Source organism: Lytechinus variegatus, chromosome 2, assembly GCF_018143015.1.
Source record: "Lytechinus variegatus isolate NC3 chromosome 2, Lvar_3.0, whole genome shotgun sequence".
NCBI lineage: Eukaryota > Metazoa > Echinodermata > Echinoidea > Temnopleuroida > Toxopneustidae > Lytechinus > Lytechinus variegatus.
Window position 1 is genome coordinate 38,139,899 of NC_054741.1, and position 20,988 is coordinate 38,160,886.

The window sequence follows — 20,988 nt, forward strand, 5'->3', positions numbered from 1 at the left end:
TGTGGAAAATTGATATCAACAGATCAGCACGACAACTTAAAATATCAATCGCAGACTATATTTGATGAAGAAGATTATGATAACTGGGCGTTGTGGCGTGCGCCTGTAATCCACGCTGTGGGGAAGTTACAAAATTGATGCAGAGGTTCGAGGTTCGAGCCCTGGTCACGCCTTTCGGATGGTGACGTAAAAGGTCGGTCCAGACGTAAATAATAATATCTGATTGATACACGTCTGACAAAACTCAAATACACACACGATAAGCTTTAACAACGCGATATAACTATTACACGTTTATGAAAGTAACATCACGGATATCGCAAGAATCTTCAGATATTGAAAAATTATTCTCATTCTCATATACAATAAATTACATTGGCATAAGAATCATATTCTGGCTGTTGGTACATAGAATACAATATATAACATAATACTACTTACAAAAATTACGGCATTAAATAACATATAATACAAAATTACACACAAGAATATCAACCCAAAACAAACCTAAAGTGCGCTGCAAGAACAGCTGTGCTGAACTTGCATGTAACGGGCATGTAACCCGGTGTTAAGGGAGGAACGCCCCTGGCACGGTGCCGACTCAACACCCATTGGGCCCTGGTTCGACATTGAGTGATTCGAACAGTCACCAACACCACGTACCACGCCACAACAAATCACACCACACACTATAACAGACCAACCCACACCAATACACACTCCCACACCACACATCAGAAAAACACATCACCACAACGCACCACTCAATGTCATCAACGACACTGATCATCGTCGAAACAACGCCCATCCAGTGCTGAAACCACCACCGCGCTCGGCGCGGTCTTCACAACACTGAGGCCCGAATTCACAAATGTGGTTTTTGCAGAAACCATGGTTTCAACCGTGGGTTTTGCTGATTTTGCGATTCACAAAGGTGGTTTAAAATGAAACCATGGTTTCAACCGTGGGTTTTCGGCATGATTTTGAGTAAGCTGTTTTAGGTGGTTTCAAACTGGGGGTTTTAGAAAAACCATGATTTTTGAAAAACCATGGTTTCTAAAACCCAAGTTTTCTAAAAACTGTGCTTTCAAACGAAACCACCTTTGTGAATTCGGGCCTAAGCCTCAGGACAGCCGCTCTTGCAATGTGTAAAAGCAATATACATGTGCAGGACAATCATACCAACATGATACAATACAAAAAAAAAAATCATCGAAAATGCAATACATGAGAGTGAGAACTTGTCGGCCCCACTTGAAGGGTATTGTCCACTAATCGTTTAAACTCTACATTTTGCAGAATAATTTCATTAAGAAAATCTGAACCTGCTAGACCCTATTCTTGGTAACCGGATCCACCCAGACCTAACAAAAAAACTACAAATTCGTGTAGGGGTTGGGTATCGTCTCTAATGACACTATACAGCTTGTCCAAGACTGCTTTGTACGCTATATCTTCCAACAGTGTTTACTGGCAAACCTATCACTTTACTGGCAGTGTGCATTACCTTGTTTAACCCAAACCAATCAGCACAGGAGAAAGAAATTGTAGGTTTAATCAAACTTTGATAACAGAACAGAAGAGTCTCACTTTTGTTGCTGAATTCAGCTTCCTCAGAAAGCATATTCTTTGGTTCGCCTTTGAGTGAGACAATGTTTTTTTATCCATGTGGGTGCCAATATATTTGTGTACTCTGACACCGGTTACACTTCGTAATTCCGAAACACGTAAATTGCCTATACCTCGATGTTCGTTAATCCGGAAACGTAATAGGGTTCGTTAATCCGAACATTTGTGGCGTTATTTTGAAGGTCCGTTTTTCCGAAGGTTTGATAATCCGAAAACGAAATAAGGTTCGATGTTCCGAAGGTTCGTTAATCCGAAAACGAAATAAGGTTCGTTGTTCCGAAGGTTTGTTAATCCGAAAACGAAATAAGGTTCGTTGTTCCGAAGGTTTGTTAGTCCGAAAACGAAATAAGGTTCGTTAATCATTTAGTTTTAGGACTAACGAACCTTCCGAATTACGAACCTCATTTCGTTTTCGGATTATCGAACCTTCGGAATTACGAACCTCATTTCGTTTTCGGACTAAAGAACCTTCGGAAATACAAACCTTCGGAATGACGAACCTCCGGAATATCCGAACCTTCGGAATAACGAAGCTTCGGAATTACGAATGTATGCGCCTGACACCACATCAATTTCATCTTGATCAATGACAAGTGGACAAGTGTCATCATTCTTGTTTGTTGTTGAAATTCACTATTATTTATTTTGTTTTTTAAGTTTTTAACAACAATGACATCTGTTTGCAACTTGCAACAAAATAAGATACCCTATTCCTGTACATGGCTTCATTATTAATTAAACTAGTTCAATTATACATGCGTCATCTGCATATTTAACCACGGTGTGACCATCCCTTTAGGCATGGTCACACCGCCCGAGCGTTGTCGGAGCGGTCGTGGAGCGGTATGGAAAGGGGGCCGAATTTCGCTCACAAAATTGGGGAAAAAATCGAAAACATGAATCGAAAAAAAAACCGAAACCGAAAATGGTGAACGGTAGCGAGCGGTGATGATTTTTTTTCTCTCCTTTCCACGACCGCTCCAATAACGCTCGGGCGGTGTGACCATGCTTTAAGCACCTTCCTAACAACCCCTTCAGTAATAACATTCCTATTTTGCTATGTTACATGGCTCATGGCTTGATGTTGATAACACCATCTGAATGTTTCCTAACTTATTCCTATCGAAATTAAAGGCTTGATGCCTCTGCATTTACCGATGCAGAGAGGATGTAAAACGGGAAAAAAAATCTTGACATACGTTGGAAAACGTTATGTATCCGTTGTGTACTCTTTGCATACGCATTTCGTACGCTCTATATCATGTATATCCATCGGGCATCCATCCACTGCGATTTCATTGTTCGGCCATTTTGTCCATTATCTGGAGCGGATGAAAACTGATGGAGCCGCCCCGAAATTCTGCTTGTCCGCTGTATCCGTTATGAATACGTTTTGTGTCCGTCGGCCAGTTGGACCAGGCCTTGACATCAAAACGTTCATGAGAACGGGCCTTCAAGTTTCAAATTATAATCATCCTTCCTGTTCTTTTCAATTAGCGCGTTTTTAATAAGGGTGATTTGTATTTTATTACATTGATTTTGATACCCTCGGGGAATTTTGATCCGAAAATGATAAACATTAAGGGATGTGTATGTACTCGCGTATAAAAACACCGAGGGGTTACTTCCTTTAAAACAGTAGTTCCTTCAAATCATGGCATTTCCAATTATTTTAATATAAAAAAAATTATCAATTTTTGTTTCGCCTGGTCTATATTATTATCCAGGAAGTAATCTGTTCTAGACATTCGTTTCTTTTTAAAGCTATGTAGTAAGTTATTTTGTATCATAATCTAGCAATGACATATACTTTATAATATGTTCAATATGCAATTTCCGATGCATCATTTTGAGTTTTAATTGATGTGATCATGGGAAGACAAATACATTAAAGGCTTAATTCGAAATGAAGGATATGAATGCTATGCAAACAGAATTAGTTGGTCGAGAACATGATTGATGAGAGGTATATATCTCTTAAAAGAGGATACGAAATGTTTTTTAATCATGAGAAGGTCATTCCAGAGTGCCAAACAAAAAAGGAAAATATAGCTTAATTTCACCTGCAGTCATACCCAGTACCAGATCGACTCGTATTCGGTACGTCTAAAATATTTTGTGTGTCACAAAATTTGATGATTACTCGAGGCCCAATTTTTTTCTATAAAATGACCTAACGGATGTCGGGTAATGGAATTGCCCATCGCGATTGAGAAATCGGTGGGTGATTCATAAGATTTTAACCGACTCCACCACTGTCGTTGGTTCCATTACCTTTTCAACCAAAGGTACACGATGATTTTATGCCCAAATTTCCATTCATCAAAATGTTTATTAATACTTTATAAATAGTTGGCGAAGTCTATGCAACGTAGGTAGTAGCCTGGTCAATACATCAGTTTTTATCTTTAGTATATGCTATTCATATTAATCATGTCGAGCTATCCCATCAATTTCACGAGGGATAGAGGTTATGGATTGTAAAGAGAGTGCACTTTCACCATTCAATTATTAGTATTAAAGGGATCTATCTGTGGAAGGTCAAAAAGCTGTTTGAATGATTGGGCAAATTATCTTTCTATGTTTCTTCATGCCATCCGTGATCCATTTCGAGGTCAAGAACACTTTAAAATCCATTATTAGCTTTCGTATACATGAATACTCAGACTACTCCTTTTTTTTGTTTCCATGAGGGCTTTTGCATGGGTACCATTTTGTACACGCTGATATTGTAATCTTAGCTTGTTAAATGATTTGTTAAAAATTGCATGTTTAATGCACCGTTCGATCTGGTCTGATCCCTTTCTTTTTTGTCATATTGAAATGTCTATATAATGCCATAACCTTTCGGGTTTTACTTTTATTAATGTAGTCCAGTGCAGCCCCATAACCCATTTACATGACCTGGAAAGTTGTTAAGTACAAGGTTTTTTGGTTGATTTGTCTTTTAGATGGGTTTTGAAGTAAATTTTTCTTGGTTGACACCTTGGGAACCTAGGAAATATTTTTCATTAGCATAGTCATGTAATTAGCATACTTCTTTCATGTCATATGCTGCTGAATCTTAAACCAGAAAGACTGGAGGCATAATTGATAACATTTCTTAAAGAGTTCCTGCGAGGAGGAAATCAATCATGGCATAAGCTTTTTATCAGTCATTGTAATCAGCTTATAAATAAGCATAATGAGCTTATTAGCATAAGTGTAACATATAGACCCTTTTGTAAATGTATATACAGACAGCGTTTAAGCATAGATGATACAGCTCTTCTAAGGTTTTCTATGACGAGAAATTCATTTATGACAACGATTTTCCTTGTAATGCAGTGGAATTTACTTAATTAGCATAATTCAACAATTTACAATAATCCGTTGTCAAGTGTTATCTAAACCTCCTGAAAACATGAATAATACAGTTCTTTTAAGGTTTACTATGGCGAGGAATTAATTTATGGCAATGGTTTTCCTATTTAAGAGAACACTCTTCTTTAGTGATTCCAGAAAGCATGACTAATTATTTGAGTGCATAATGGGTACTACCAGTGTTTGTCCCTTTATGAATTCTTTTGTAGCATTTTGTTACCCGTGGCAGATCTTTCAGGACCATCTTCCACCAAATAAGATCCTACTAAAGATGTGCTTGGCATATTTCGTCGGCCTTATGCTAAAAGGGCCTTAACTGATTTTGGCCATTCCGAGATAATGGCGTTTAAAGGTTTTGGCCTCTCTAATAATCAAAAGTTTGTGGTCGTTTTTTGTCTCACCTGCGAAGCAAAGTGAGACTATAGGCGCCGCTTTTCCGACGGCGGCGGCGACGGCGGCGGCGGTGGCGGCGTCAACATCAAATCTTAACCTGAGGTTAAGTTTTTGAAATGACGTCATAACTTAGAAAGTATATGGACCTAGTTAATAAAACTTGGCCATAAGGTTAATCAAGTATTACTGAACATCCTATTAGAGTTTCATGTCACATGACCAAGGTCAAAGGTCATTTAGGGTCAATGAACTTTGGCCGAATTGGGGATATCTGTTGAATTCCCATCATAACTTTGAAAGTTTATGGATCTGATTCATGAAACTTGGACACAATAGTAATCAAGCATCACTGAAAATTTTGTGCAAGTTTCAGGTCTCATGATTAAGGTCAAAGGTCATTTAGGGTCAATGAACTTTTGCCGAATCGGGGGTATCTGTTGAATTACCATCATAACTTTGAAAGTTTATTGGTCTAGTTCATTAAACTTGGACATTAGAGTAATCAAGTATCACTGAACATCCTGTGCGCGTTTCAGGTCACATGACCAAGTTCAAAGGTCAATGAACTTTGGCCGAATTGGGTGTATCTGTTGAATTACCATCATAACTTTGAAAGTTTATGGATCTGATTCATGAAACTTGTACATAAGAGTAATCAAGTATCACTGAATATCCTGTTCGAGTTTCAGGTCACATGTTCAAGGTCGAAGGTCATGTAAGGTCAATGAACTTTGGCCATGTTGGGGTTTTTTGTTGAATAACCATCATATCTCTGTAAGTTTATTGGTCTAGTTCATAAAAAGTGGACATAAGAGTAACCATGTGTCACTGAACATCTTGTGCGAGTTAGAGTAGTATTCAAAGTCAGCACTGCTGCTATATTGAACCGCGTGATGCAGGTGAGACGGCCAGAGGCATTCCACTTGTTTTGCTTTTGAAGCCAATTTCGATAAATGTGTTAAGTTATTAAGTTTTACATGAAATGTGTTAAATTTATTATAAAATATTCAGAACCCCTAAAATCGGGTTAAGGCCCTTTTGGCATAAGGCCGACGATTTTCATACTATGTTAACTACTTCTTGATTTCGGTAGAATTAGTTCTTGATTTCCTATGATTTTAGTTTAGGATTTTAAAATTTATGTACAACCGCATTGTCAACAGCCTCAAAGCAGAAACGGGATGAGGTTTTTTTAACGAGTTTTTTTAACGAGTAAGAGAATCCAATCCAAACAAATAAGCATATGAATCATTTCAGTCGTTGAGCAAGGGAGGGGGGGGGGGGGTCTAAATAAGGATGTGGACTCCCGTTTGAGAATTTTTATTCACTCTTCAAAATCTAACATTGAGTGAAAATTGCCTCTCGTGGTTTGATCTCTCTCTCTTTTTTTTTGCTCGTCAGTAATTGTTGGCACCCAATAGAATTCCTGGATCCACCCCAGGTCCATATCGATTTTTTTTCCATGCTCGTGGTGAGGGTATTTGTGTGTCTAGAGGGTAACGGATAGGAGGAGGAGTAATTAGTCTACATCTAACTTAGATATTCGTGTATGCTTGTCGGAGAGAATTCCTCAATTAACATAATTTAGTACGCTATAGGACTCTGGTAAACGTTCTGTTTAATTGTTAATAGAGGTAGAGTGTGTGTGCGTGTGTATGAGTGATCTTGCAAATTATGTACGCGAGGTGGTGTGGGTGGATAGAAGTGTGTATATGTGTGAGACAGAGGTAAAGAGAAAGAAAAACAACAGATGAATGAAGTGATAGGAGAACAAGGAAGAAAGCATGGGCAGTGTAGCCGTGGGTTTGTGGGGGCTCCTCTTTTATTTATGTAAATGTGAAAAACTCACAAATGACCATCTGTTTGTGATTTTTTTCTATTTCACGGTTAGTCCCTTGCCCTCACCCCACCCGACTTGCAAAACCGTTCCACCACCCCAGGAAGCAATAAAGGGCGTTAGTATTTATCCAGCCCAGATACGATGATCAAAATTCACAGTTGCCCTTCTCGCGTTTATAGCTTAAATCAAGTTAGAAGTGTATGTATTTTTAGGAATGTGTAGCTCTAGGCAGGTCCATAGAAGTAGGCTGAAAGTAGGTGTGTGAGCATTTGGGAGAAATGCAAAATGATTATCATGACTTGTGTTCGGAGAGGGAGTGTGAGGGATGGTGGGTGTGTGTAGTGTGTGTGTGTGTAGTGTTGATTTCCACATGTATGTGGTGCCGTGGAGGTGCCGTGGCCGAGTGGTCTAAGGCGCCTGGCTATACATGAAAAAGTCCGGGGTTCGATCCCCGGCCGCGGCAGCTATGCCCGTGAGCGAGGCATCTTGCTATCAAATAAATGGAAATGCTATAATATGCATTATTGGTAACTAGGTATGGTAACTAGGTGTGAACTTGTTAGAAAAAAAAAATATGTGTGCAAATTGTGTGCACAATGTATAGTTATGCCGAACGAAGGGAATATTAATATGGGAGGGTGAGTACAGTCTAAAAACAAATCAGTCAAAAATGACTAGTTAATAGGGTCAGCTGGGTGCAACTGTTATTCTAGTCATATTTGACTATTTTCTAGTCATATTTTACTAGAACAGAGTTATTTCTGACTAGAATATATGTCAGAAGTGTGAATATCAGTGATTGCCGTATCAGTTGCTCCCAGCTGACTACTGGTCTAGTCAATTTGACTGATTTGTTTTAAGAGTGTATGTGTGTGATTGAGAAGGAGGGGGGGGGGGGGGGAGAGAGGTGGGGAAATAAACGTGGTTCATATCTAATACAGATGATCATAAACTCAATTTAGCCCCGTTGGTGTGCATGTGGGTGTTTACTCTAAACGGATGTGTGGATGTGTCCGTACCGCACATCTTACTTTTAGTAAAATTACTTCACAGGACATGTGGAGCGTTGTGGCCCAGTGGATTAGTCTTCGGACTTTGAAACAGAGGGTCGTGGGTTCGAATCCCTCCCATGGCGTACTTTCCTTCAGCAAGAAACTGATCCACAGTGTGCCGTACTCAACCCAGGTGAGGTTAATGGGTACCGGTAGGAAGTAATTCCTTAAAAAGCTGTGTGCGCTATGAACGCCTAGCTTAGCCGGGTAATATAGGAGCGCCTTGAGCACCTAACAAGGTGGATATGTGCGCAATATAAATACACTATATTATTATCATTATCCGCGAAAACTCGCGAAATGTCACATATTGCTATTTGAAGTAGGAAATTAACAACCTTAATGCACCTTCCGGAATACGATTTTTTTACAGAGGTATTCTTCAAAGTGTTAGCTTTCACCTGGGCATGACAAAAATGAAAATTCTCAAATTGCCCGAAATTACTTTTGGCGCACTTTGGTGTCGCCACGGCCCACTGTGCATCGGTGATATAATCTGTGTGGTTCTAGAAATTGAGTCAAACAACTCTTTACAGCAGCCATTCTCAATTAATTTTGTTGAAGCGCCAAATTTCTTGTTGAGAATCTGGACTGCTCCACTATCCAACACGCGAAGAGCGAAATATTGTGATATGGGGGGGGGGGTGCAAGACCACCTGAAGGGCTTCAGTAGAAAGTATTTTAAATGGCCGAGAGGGGTTCTCAATCAACAGAAGATATCAAAATACCAACATACTTCACAAATTATTTTTAAAAATGATAAGTGACTTGCTCAAATAGTATTAATTATTATGTTTCTGTATTATTTTGTTCTTGATGAGGGTCGTGTTGGAAAAGCAAACCGGGTATGTTTGAGCGTCAGCCTCATGGACGGGAGGCCGTGGGTTCGAACCCCAACAGAGTCATACAAAAAATATACAGGAATGGAACCTCGATCTGCCTTCTTGCTTGGCGCTCTGCATTCAGATTGAAGAAGGGTATGGAAATGCAGGGCAGTTCCCTAACGGCGAAATGGCTACCCTGAGTAAATAAAACGTAATTGTTATTGTTAAAAGCACTGTTCACAAATCTATTTTCACATTATTTTGTACTTAGTCTTTGTACCAATCGTAAATGAATACATTCAATAGATCCTCCATAAGTAGGGGTTGTCGAATGCTAGATTACACAAAATCAGAGGAAATCAAATAGCATTTAGATTTCAAAAAGAGCTTTATTTTACCTTTGTAATAAAATGATCAAACCTCAATTCCAGATTAATAGTAGATTAACCTTTTATTTTCTATTTTTTTTCTTTTTCTATACCGGCTCCCACGCGCCACTATATCTCTGTGGCCACAAGTGGCGCGCGCGCCACCATATTTTGAGAATCCCTGGCTTAATGTCATAAGATAAATTATTCCTCAAATCCGCACCGTAATGTCTAATTGATTTGTGTGTTATGTTTTAACTATGAGAGTAAGCCCTGACATATTATTTTTTCTCCGATGTATAGTCCTTCAAAAAGTTCCTATGAAATAAAGATATAGACGAGACTTAGAACACACCCCAATGCCGAAACTATTCGATCTTTTTATCCTGCCAACAGGGAACATGATTATTTAAACCTCTTGAAATGTAAACTAACGTACAAAACAACAAATTTAGTATCATTAGCCGAGCCCTTAACCTCTCTTTAAGAACTCACTCACTCTGGTTGCCATAGTACGAGTTGGTAATTACCTGAATGACAAAACAATTATTGGAATCACGAGATTCAAATTTATTGAAACATGTGATGGCAGCTTGTAACTACCTGAATTGGCAAATGGCAAAAGAGAATTAAACATATTCAGAATATCAACAAATAAGCAACATTACAAAAGAATCAAGATATTGCAAAAACAATTGAATGTATAAACTCAAACATAAGAACACTTGCATATGTGATATTAGTTTCAAAAAGAAAAAAATCATTACTTCTAAATCTAAAAGAGTGAATAGGTTTGAAGGTACTTTGATATAAAATCATAATGATATATGTATTTTTACTAATTGAATATTGCAGAAGTATATAAAGCACGAATATAACAGTTATCACATAGCACGAATTTTACTTTGACTTGTATTAAAAAAATTACAAAACATTTGCACTCAGTAGGATAATGAGATCGAATCTCAGAAGAAGCTTAATTGTACCCAACTACAGTACTGGTATAGAGTTTTGATATCAAATAAAATGTATCGATTTAGTGAAAGAATTGGTTTATGACTTAATATCGTTCTTATTTGTATATATAGCGCCACAGATTATAATATATCGAGAAATTATGTCAAATTTTTTTTACAAGCTATAATTTTTAACACGTCCCTCATATTTCACGTTACTACATTTCTTTAAAAAGCAGTTGTAATATAATTTTCTATCAATATTTGTTCAAGGTGTATATATTTTTTGTGAAAGGAATGTGAAACAACAAATTAAATCAAATCAAAATGGTATCATAATTCAACCTTTTCATCTCAATTCATTTTCTTTCTCCTCCTTTCTTTTCATTTCTAATCATACCTTTATTAAGGCAATTTTCCCAACTAAAGTTCCATATCCCTTTTTCGGTTGAATGAAAATTGTACTTTTCTTTCTTAATCTGAAATGTGATTATATAATTATTCAACGTTAACCGATTACAGTAGCTCCACTTCTTAGAGGTCTAGATCAGTCATTCTCAATTACTTTTGTTGAAGCGCCACATTTCTTGTCGAGAATCTGTACTCCTCCACAAGCGCTAACGAGCGAAATATTGCTGAGGGGCCAACTGGTGGGCTCGAGGGGCGGAGCCCCTTGAAGCATTGGAATATGAGGCTTTTTAAATGGCCAAGAGGGGATCTAATTAATATCAATACAAGAAACACAAATACAAACAAACTACACAATATATTATTTTTAAAACGATAAGTGACTTTTCACAACATACCAGTGATACCGCTAGTTCACGAGGGTATGCACACATCACAGCAGGCATTACCTTAATTGCAGCATTTCTCTTTCACATCCTTTGATTTTAAATAATTGGCTTCGGAAACAAAGTTTCTGATTTTCAATATGTCTTATTGAAACTTATGTAAACATTATATGATGTTTAAAACTTACCCGACTTACTTTTCCATGCCACACCAATATGCAATTGAGAACTTCATTTTATATCTGTATATATGTCACCATATTTTCCGATATGACATTCAATTCAATTTATTTTTTCATTCTTCAACATAATACAAATATATACAAGATAAATAAAAGCATGAACAAAATTCAACATTGGATAAATGATAAACCTATTCAATAAGTGCTTCAAATATAAATTAACATGCATGTCAAATTTAAATCAATATTATCAATATAATTAAATATAACTAAATCAATATAATTATATATCATGAGAAGAATGGAGAATTTGATGTGCTTTGCCAGGAGTCCAAATTGTTGATTAAAAGCATGGTTTGTCAAGTACAAGAGTGTTAATGGATTTATTGTCATCATTTCAAATGCTGCATCTGAGCAATTCCATCAATTTTCAATGTATAATCTGGGAATGGGAAATTTCTAGACGTAGAAATAGTTAAAAACGTGATAGATATCCGACGAGCGGGGCTATCAGATCACTTGTGATCATTTATGGTATTTTGTAGGGCCTATATCTCGATATATCGTGATACACATACTATTGACAGTCGCACATGATTCCATACACCAAGCATATAAAAACCATAACGTTAGAATAAATAAAAAGAAAATTCAATAAAGAGTTAAGTTTAAAATATAACTGACTTGTTTTTCCCTTTGTGTAAAATTATCATCATACATTTTCCCATTTTTTTTTTCATACCGGCTCCCACGCGCCACTCCGCAAGGCTCGGTGCGCCACAAGTGGCGCGCGCGCCGCTATTCGACAATCCCTGCTGTAGTGTGTGAATCCCTTAAAAAAATATTGTAAAATTGCCTACAAAGACGGACACAAAGGTAACATAACATAGAACAGCACAAAAACAAAGAGGAAGAACAAAAGACAAGGGAAACGTATACGAAGGATATGAAAACAAAAATGAAAAATAAAGATAATACGAGCAGGACTTCAACGCTGAAAAGTGAATTAAGTTGAGTAGGCATAAAGTGGGGAATTTAATTAAGTTATCATTCAAATTATTGATGACTATATTATTTAAGAAAATGATTTTATCTTTTTTTAGGATTGAGGGATGGGCTATTAATGATTACTTCACTCAGGGAGTTCCAGAATCTAGGGCCATCATACATAAATTTTCTATAGCTAACAATGTTCTAAGAGGCGGTAGATGAAACTAGTTGGATTGTTTCTTGGGGGTATTGAAGAAAATAAATAATGAACGATTCTTAAGGAACATTGAATCAAATACGTGTGAGAGTGAGTTGTTGTTATAGGCTCTATTAAGGTGGTAATTTAATATTATTATTCCTATCGAAATATTTTCCGAAGTTAATTTAAAATAACGATCTAAATCAATTAATCTTCTGGAATTGAATTATATTCGACGATCTAGCTCCTTGTGTGTATGTAGCACGTATTTTGTACGTCCTCTCGCAAAATATTTTTAAAGAGGTTATCCGGGCTGAAAAAATAAAATTAAATGAATAAATGTAGTAAAATTTATTGACCAGACCGCTGCATGAATCTGATAATGAATAAGTATTTAAATTTTCAAGGTAGCAAATATTTGTAAAAATAGTTGTATGCACGCCGTCGTGAATATTTATTAGGCAGGGTTGATGACGTCATGCCCCCACTTCCCCTGTACTTGTGTCATTACGTTATTTTACATGAAATCAAATTATTTCATATTTTCATCCATGCGTGTATGATATGTCTCCCTTGTAACAAAATAAGTTGCAGTAATGAATATCTAATGCGTCAAATATTTTACAATCAATTTTATCATTCATAAACATAAATTATATCATAAAACACAAAACGATAAGTGGGGACATGATATGATCAGTTTACTCATTGAATATTCATTAAGGCATGCATAGAACTGTTTCATTGAAATCATGCAAATCTTTAAAATGTCATACCTTAAAATGTCATTCCTTGTCCGATTCTGATCAAAATTTTCTGTGTTTTCTTTGTCTGATTTTTAAATCATATTATTTTCTGCTTGGGGTATACTCTGAGATGTCACTTGAAGAAAAGTATTTGTTATTGTAATTGTGATCTTATGATTACATAATTACAAGTAATCATTCTGATATTATTTCGAACATGTACGAGAGATATCATTCAAAAGTGCAATCTTGTTGACGTCCATGGTAGCTATGAACACATTGAGTTAAGTCTACTGTGCAAACTCTTAACTCGAGATAAGGGTCTCAATGTGGAGCCTAGATGCTTTGTGTAACAGCAAGTTATTTTATGCTAGTCTTTGCGTGGAGACCCACTTGTCAGTTGATCAAAGTTACAATCAAGGTCTGTGCCTGCAGACTACTTCGAGTTTGTGTTTTCAAGATAGCAACTTTCATCGAATTTTAAATAATATCTGGTGAATTCGATAAGTTTTCATGCGGATGAATGATACTATCAATTTTCACTATATTATTTGTCTCACTTGATCCAAAACCCACCCTTCCTCAAACAATTTTTCGTATATTATAGTCAATTTCAATGATTAGACACGTACGCTTTGGTTGTCAATTGAAGGCCATTTGCCTCATCAGTTTCTGGACCGTACTGTTTTGTTCAGATAGTCCTTAGAATGGAGATATATACACTACATTTCCATCTTGGATCCGTGGCTGATCATAAGGGTTTATTTGTGAGAAGTTCGTGACTATCAATAGTTACTTCTATTTCTTCGTGATCATGTTGTTATTGGGAATATCAATTCTCTTTAATTTGATTATCCGCTATATACTAGGGTAAACTCAGTAACTTAAGAGTTTATGATCTCCGCACGTTTTACGTTTCATCTTGAATGATAAGAGAAAAATGCAAGGAAAAATAATTCGAGGAATGTACTTAGAAATATGCATAGAAAAATTACACTTAGTAGATAGATAGTAAATACAAATAGCGGAGTTTATTCTGGGTTTGATAAGGATGTATCATAATCTGTGAATTAATACTTGCACAATATTATGACCACATTTATGGGATCATTCGTTGTTTTAAATTGATTGAATCAAACTAAATTGAATTGAAATTTCACTTTATATGCTCAATTCAACAGACTATGTGTGAAATACAAACACAGTCATAAACGAACTGAACACTTTAGGTTGATGGAAGATATTTCGTAAAGGATACCATGGATTGGCGGTGATATCACAATTTATCCTTTTTTCTAATTGTCTATTTATATTTATCTGTCTCTTTTTGCGATAATTCTCAAAAGTATACCACCCAGTATATTTAACTGAAGGACAATAATACTGAAAAATTACTTTTAAAACGTCTAAAGTGTTTGTTACATCTTAGATATTTTATTTGCCATTTCGAAAAGAAATCCCATAAAAGAAACAAATATGTAACAACAACTAATAGCTGGATGACGACTGTTTTTATAAAATACTGAGACTGATCATCCGATTGATATGATCACATAGAAAAGCAGGCCAAGGATTGTGGTGGCTCAGTGGTAGAGCGTCCGCCTCATTAACGGGAGATCGTGGGTTTTATACCGGGCCCTTGGCCGAAATACCAAGACTTATAAAATACGACCTTTTGCCTTCTTGCTACATAGGCACGCAGCGTTTAGAATGTAATGTAATAATGACGTGTATGTAGGGCCCGCTGGTCAGTTTCCTAACTGAGGTGGCTACCTTGAGTAAATAAAACATTATTATCAATAGAAAAAGCAGATCTTTTACACCTTCATGGATGCAACGCGGATCGATCAGCAGATATGTCAATCCGTGATGATCCGGATTGCCAAATCAATATTTTCCTAGCGTTACCGGAGTGAAATAATGCGGACTTACACGGAAATGTACGGTTTCTTTAAGGATAGACAAGGTAGCAATATGGATCCTGCGGATGGGCACCCGGGAGCCAACACAGAATACACAGTGGGGCATGGATGTTACTTGGTCCTACATGGATCTTCACGGTAGCTCACGTTCTCTAAGTACTGGGATATCTCTAGAGCATCGGCCAAGATGGAAGCTTCTCTCCTTTTTTGCAACGTCTGAAGCGTACACGCATACCTGGCCATGAAATCGGAGTATTTTTCAATTATGCAAACAATGGAAAAATTTCGAACCCCGGATATAGCCAGTATTAACAATGGAAATTTTTCGACCCTGGATATAGGACCTTCAGGCCTTAACGCAGTGTGTACAAGGTTGCTACAGGGATAATTACGAGGCCGCCATCATTATCAAGCCTAAACGCAGAATGTACAATGTGGCTACATGGATAATTACGAGGCCGCCATCATTATCAAGCCTAAACGCAGAATGTACAAGGTGGCTACATGGATAATTACGAGGCCGCCATCATTATCAAGCCTAAACGCAGAATGTACAGGGTGTCTACATGCAGGGATAAATATGAGGCCGCCATCATTATCAAGCCTAAACGCAGAATGTACAAGGTGGCTACATGGATAATTACGAGGCCGCCATCATTATCAAGCTCGAACACTCACGACGGGGTCTCGTACATTCCTCTAGATTATCATTTTGTTAAATGAATAATACCTTTTGTATTTAATAAGTATATATCAATTTTCATTGCTTATATTACAACCACAATATTGATCTTTACATCACAAAATCCGTTTAGATATTTCGATTTCAAACAAATAAGCTCAAAAGGTTGTGTGTAATATTTATCCAACCTTCACCATTACGAACAATAATGTGAGCGGTGTTATGCATTTTCCATTGCCATTAGTGAGACGAAGTGAAGTTATGGAGAAAAACTTTTCTTTCAAAGATGCACGTGCACTTAAGAACGGAATAGATCTCTGCTTAGGCTTTTCGACATTGGTTATTTTATTTTATAAGTCAATGTTTATTAACAGTTGTCCTTCGCATATTCCTTTCTTCGAAAAGTGTCAGGATATTGACAGACACTAAAAGCTGTTTGCAAATTTACTCGTAAAAATATTTTTTCTGTTCACGTAAACGACGTTCATTTTTTTTTTGGTATGACATTGTAAGTTATTTTGTAATTCGTTGAACTATAGTCTGTAACAGAAGAAGGGAAATCGGTACCCCAAAAAAATTTAGGGAAAAAATGCGAGGGGTAAGCATTGGTTCACTGCTCTCTTTTAAATCAAGATGCCTTCAATTTATTTTGTTGTTCATGACAGTCAAGATATTAACTTTCAATCCTTTTTCTGTTCTCACTTGTATTGCTGTGCGTGCGCTAATTTACAACTCGAAGTTATCGTCTTTTATGAATTCATACAATATAGGACATCAAAGGATATTGATCCCTTCCTAATTGTGATCAAATATCTTCAAATGCAAATGAACCATTCTTTCAAACAGGCATTTTGTTCAAATAATTCCGGAGGTAGTGATGAAATTACTTTAAAATGCTATATGACAGCGGTTTTTCCGTAAAATGCAAGGAATATTCCTAATGACTTTCGTTATATATATATTTTCATTTTATTTTAATGAATATATAACCGTGTTTCCTGTGAACATCCTATTATCAGATTGTGCCTTTAAATTTTATTGTCATGGTATTCGGATGAGTAATCAGAATACTTTTTTAGCTGTTGGATAATTTTCTTCTTTGACAAATATATTTTTTTCGACTTTTTAAAATCTGTAAAGGAAAATTAATCTTTAATCAGAAGCGAAACGAATCATTAAATTGATCAGACTAAAATAGAACTGGATATTAACAAAATCATGCATGTTTTTCCCCGGAACGCTGATTTCTTTAGGTCTCAAATTTCTGGGAAATACGCCATTATCCTATTGGTGTTATCTCAAAATGTGACTGGATTTTCCAATCGCTTTTTGCACCCATAACCTGACTAATTATTTTCTTAAACATGTCTGAATTATAGTCTTGTATGATTTTAGTGATGACACGCCATATATTGAAGTATTAAATTTTTTTTTGTTATGAACAGGTAGTTGTGTCGCTGGTGTTGTGGGATTGAAGATGCCTAGGTATTGTCTGTTTGGGGATACAGTCAACACTGCATCCAGAATGGAATCCACGGGTGAAGGTACAGTATAACATTTCAAATATAATTTAGAAATCAATGCAACAGCAAAAATCAACGATTGACTAATGACATGCATGATAAACAGCTATGGCAAAAGTAAAGGAGAAATTAAACACAATTATTGAAGTTATCTAATACAATTCAACTGATTAGATAAAAGTTGCATACTATCGTGGGTTCTTTATCAGGGGCGTAAAGAGTTGGCAGGGGCTTTGGGCACTTCCCCCCTAATTTTCACGACCAAAAGGGAGAAACAGAAATAAAAGGAAAGACAGAAGCGTGAAATACGATGTTATTTTTTCTGAATATTATGTCAAAATCTGCCAAAGCTAATTGGGTTTTGTAATAAAAATGTCTAAATTTTGCTCGCTCGTTTCGCTCGCTTTGAAAATTGAAAATAAATTTAGCTCTGTCTGCCATATCTTAGCTCATTACACCACTGTTCTTAAAGGGGAATGAAACCATTGAAACAAGTGGGCTTGTGTGGGAAGAGAAAAATCAAAGAATAAGATAAAAGAAAGTTTGAGAAAAATCGGACAAATAATGAGAGAGTTATGAGCATTTGAATATTGTGATCACTAATGCTATGGAGATCCTCATATTGGCAATGCGACAAAGATGTGTGATGTCACACGTGAACAACTTTCCCTGTGAGGGACTATAAATTACCCCTAATATGTCATTTTTGCTCTTTCTTATGGTGATACAAACTCTTTATCCATAATATATTCTTTAAAAGTCCGTATTACATGCCCTCCTATAGAAAGAATACATTAGTCCAGGATAGGCCCCATATGGATAATTGACCAAACCTTGTTTTTTTTATATATACAATATTTTTTTATGGTTTCTTGTCAATTCGAGGGTGCTGATTACGAATCTGGATAGTGCCACTCGTGTTACCTTGAGCATTTTCCGCAAATTGGCAAAGTCCAATATGGCCGCCAAAATATGCAAATTGCCCATGAAACTCATAAAATTGTCCGCACATTGGCTGTTAAATGCATGAAATTGTACGGCAAGAGTGAAATACAATCTTAAAAAATTAATTTTTTTACAAAATATTTATTTTCCTGATATTCAAAATGGCCGCCATAAGCCATTGTATACACTATCATGTAAAATACGAATAGGTAAAACTAATTAAAAATGAATGAAGTAATATATGCAAATCATCATTACTAATGAGATATATTATTTGTTATGTCAAATATGGAAACAATGCCGTATTTTGATATCTAAAAGAGCCGCCACTGGCCCAAAGTGTATTATGTACAATGGCAATGGCCGGGGCCAAAAAAAAGAAAAGATTGAGCATTAAAATGCATATTATTAAGATAAACAAGTGGAATACTGATTAAAAACATAGTTGTAAATATGCCATTTGTGATAAATTCTGTATTCTGAAATTCAAAATTGCCGCCATAGCCCCTATATTCATCATGTATACAATGCGAATGGAGTAACTAATTGTCACACGAGTAAGTAACATAAAATTCATGTAATTGTGATCTATGAGTAAAATATTGTCTGACAATATGTTTCATAGCGAGACATATCATTTCTTTTGTCATGCATGAGATAAATACTGTATTATAAAATTCAAAATGGCCCCTGTAGGCCCTAACAGTATTATTTACAGTGTGAACTGGGACATATAATTTTGTAAGAATTTGGATTTGCTTGACTATGACATCCATATAATCCTGTTGTATGAGTAAAACGTTAATTGAAAACAGTTTTTTTAATCATCGCATTTCTTCTTCCATATAGGTGATAAATATTGTATTTTGACATTCAAAATAACCTCTACAAGCCATAACTAAATTATGTAACGTGCGAACAGGGAAACTAATTTTCACAAGATTGAGAATCATAAAATGCATATAACTGTGATGTACGAGTAAAGATATTGTCTTAAACATTATTTCTAACTAAATACATCACATATTGGTCGTGGGCATGGTGGAGGTAATAAATGCTGTACTTTGAAATCCAAAATGGCTACCTTAGGTCCTAAAAGTGTTGTGTACATTGTAACATTGGACATATAATTTTGACATAATTTGGCTTTGTTTGACTCTAAATATTGCCCATAATTGTGAATTCTTATTCAAGGGTGAAATGTTGTCTAAAACCATGGTTTCTAACAAGATATATCATAATGTCGTGTATTTAAGGTGATAAACACTGCATTTTTAATTTGAAAATGGCCACCATAGGCCCTTATCGTATAATATACAATTTGAGTGTTGACAAATAATGTTCACAAAAAGGGCATATGGCAGCCATTTTGAATGTTGAAATACAGTATTTATCACCTAAATTACATAAGATATGATATATTTTGTTATAAATCATGTTTTCAGACAACATTCCACTCATACATCACCATTTGACCAAGCAAAGCCAAATTCTGTTGAAATGATTTGTTCCCATTCATATTGTGCATAATATCGTTAGGGACTGTGGCTGCCATTTTGACTTTAAAATAACCTTATTTATCACCTAACTGGCAGAATAAATGATATATCTTAATAGAAATTATGCTTTCAGACAATGTTTTACTCATAGATCACTATTACGTGCATTTATGGTGTTTCCTGTAAATATTGGTTTCCCACTTTGCATTGTACATAATACAGTTAATGTCGATGGCGGCCATTTTGAAAGTCGAAATACAGTATTTAACACAAACTTGAAACCTGAATGATGCATTTCGTTAGAAAATACGTTTTTAGACAGTTTCCAATTAATTCATCACATATATATATATACATTTTAGCGCTCACTCGTGTGATTTCTTTATCGCATTTCTCATTGTGCATAATACTTTTAGGGCCTTTGGCAGCCATTTTGAATATCAAAATACAACATTCACCACATACATGGCATATTAATAACAGATTTCGTTAAAAATTATGTTTATAGTCAGTATACCACCTGTTTAATCTTCATAATAAGCATTTTAGTGATCACACTTGTGAATTTTTTGCCCCCCTTAGCCATATACTCAATACTGTTTGTGCCAATGGCGGCTATTTTAGATATAAAAATACAGCAATGTTCCCGTATATGACATAATAAATGATATATCTCGTTAGTAATGATGATTTGCATATACTACGTCGTTCATACATCGCGATTTTTTGCAGTTTAGTGCTCAATTTTGTGAAAATTAGTTTTCCCTATTCATATTGTACATAATAAGGTATACAATGACCTATGGCGGCCATTTTGAATATCAGGAAAATAAATATTTTGTTGAAAATTATTTTTTCAGAGAGAATTTCACTCCTGCCACACAATTTTCATGCATTTCACAGCCAATGTGCGGACAGTTTTATGATTTTCATGGCTAATTTGCATATTTTGGCGGCCATATTGGATTTTGCCAATTTGTGGAAAATGCTCAAGGTTACACGAGTGGCATCATTCAGATTCGTAATCAGCACCCTCGAATTGACAAGAAACCATCCAAAAATATTGTATATGTAAAAAAAA

General features: G+C 35.9%; 1 protein-coding gene across 1 annotated transcript in view; it reads left to right on the plus strand.

The window, feature by feature from the left end:
- Positions 1 to 20,988, plus strand: part of LOC121408047 — a 65,279-nt gene that overhangs the window by 27,158 nt on the left and 17,133 nt on the right. Inside the window, exon 4 of the mRNA XM_041599361.1 lies at positions 17,386 to 17,484. Coding sequence (XP_041455295.1) covers positions 17,386 to 17,484 — 99 coding nt within the window. The remainder of the gene's footprint in view (positions 1 to 17,385; positions 17,485 to 20,988) is intronic.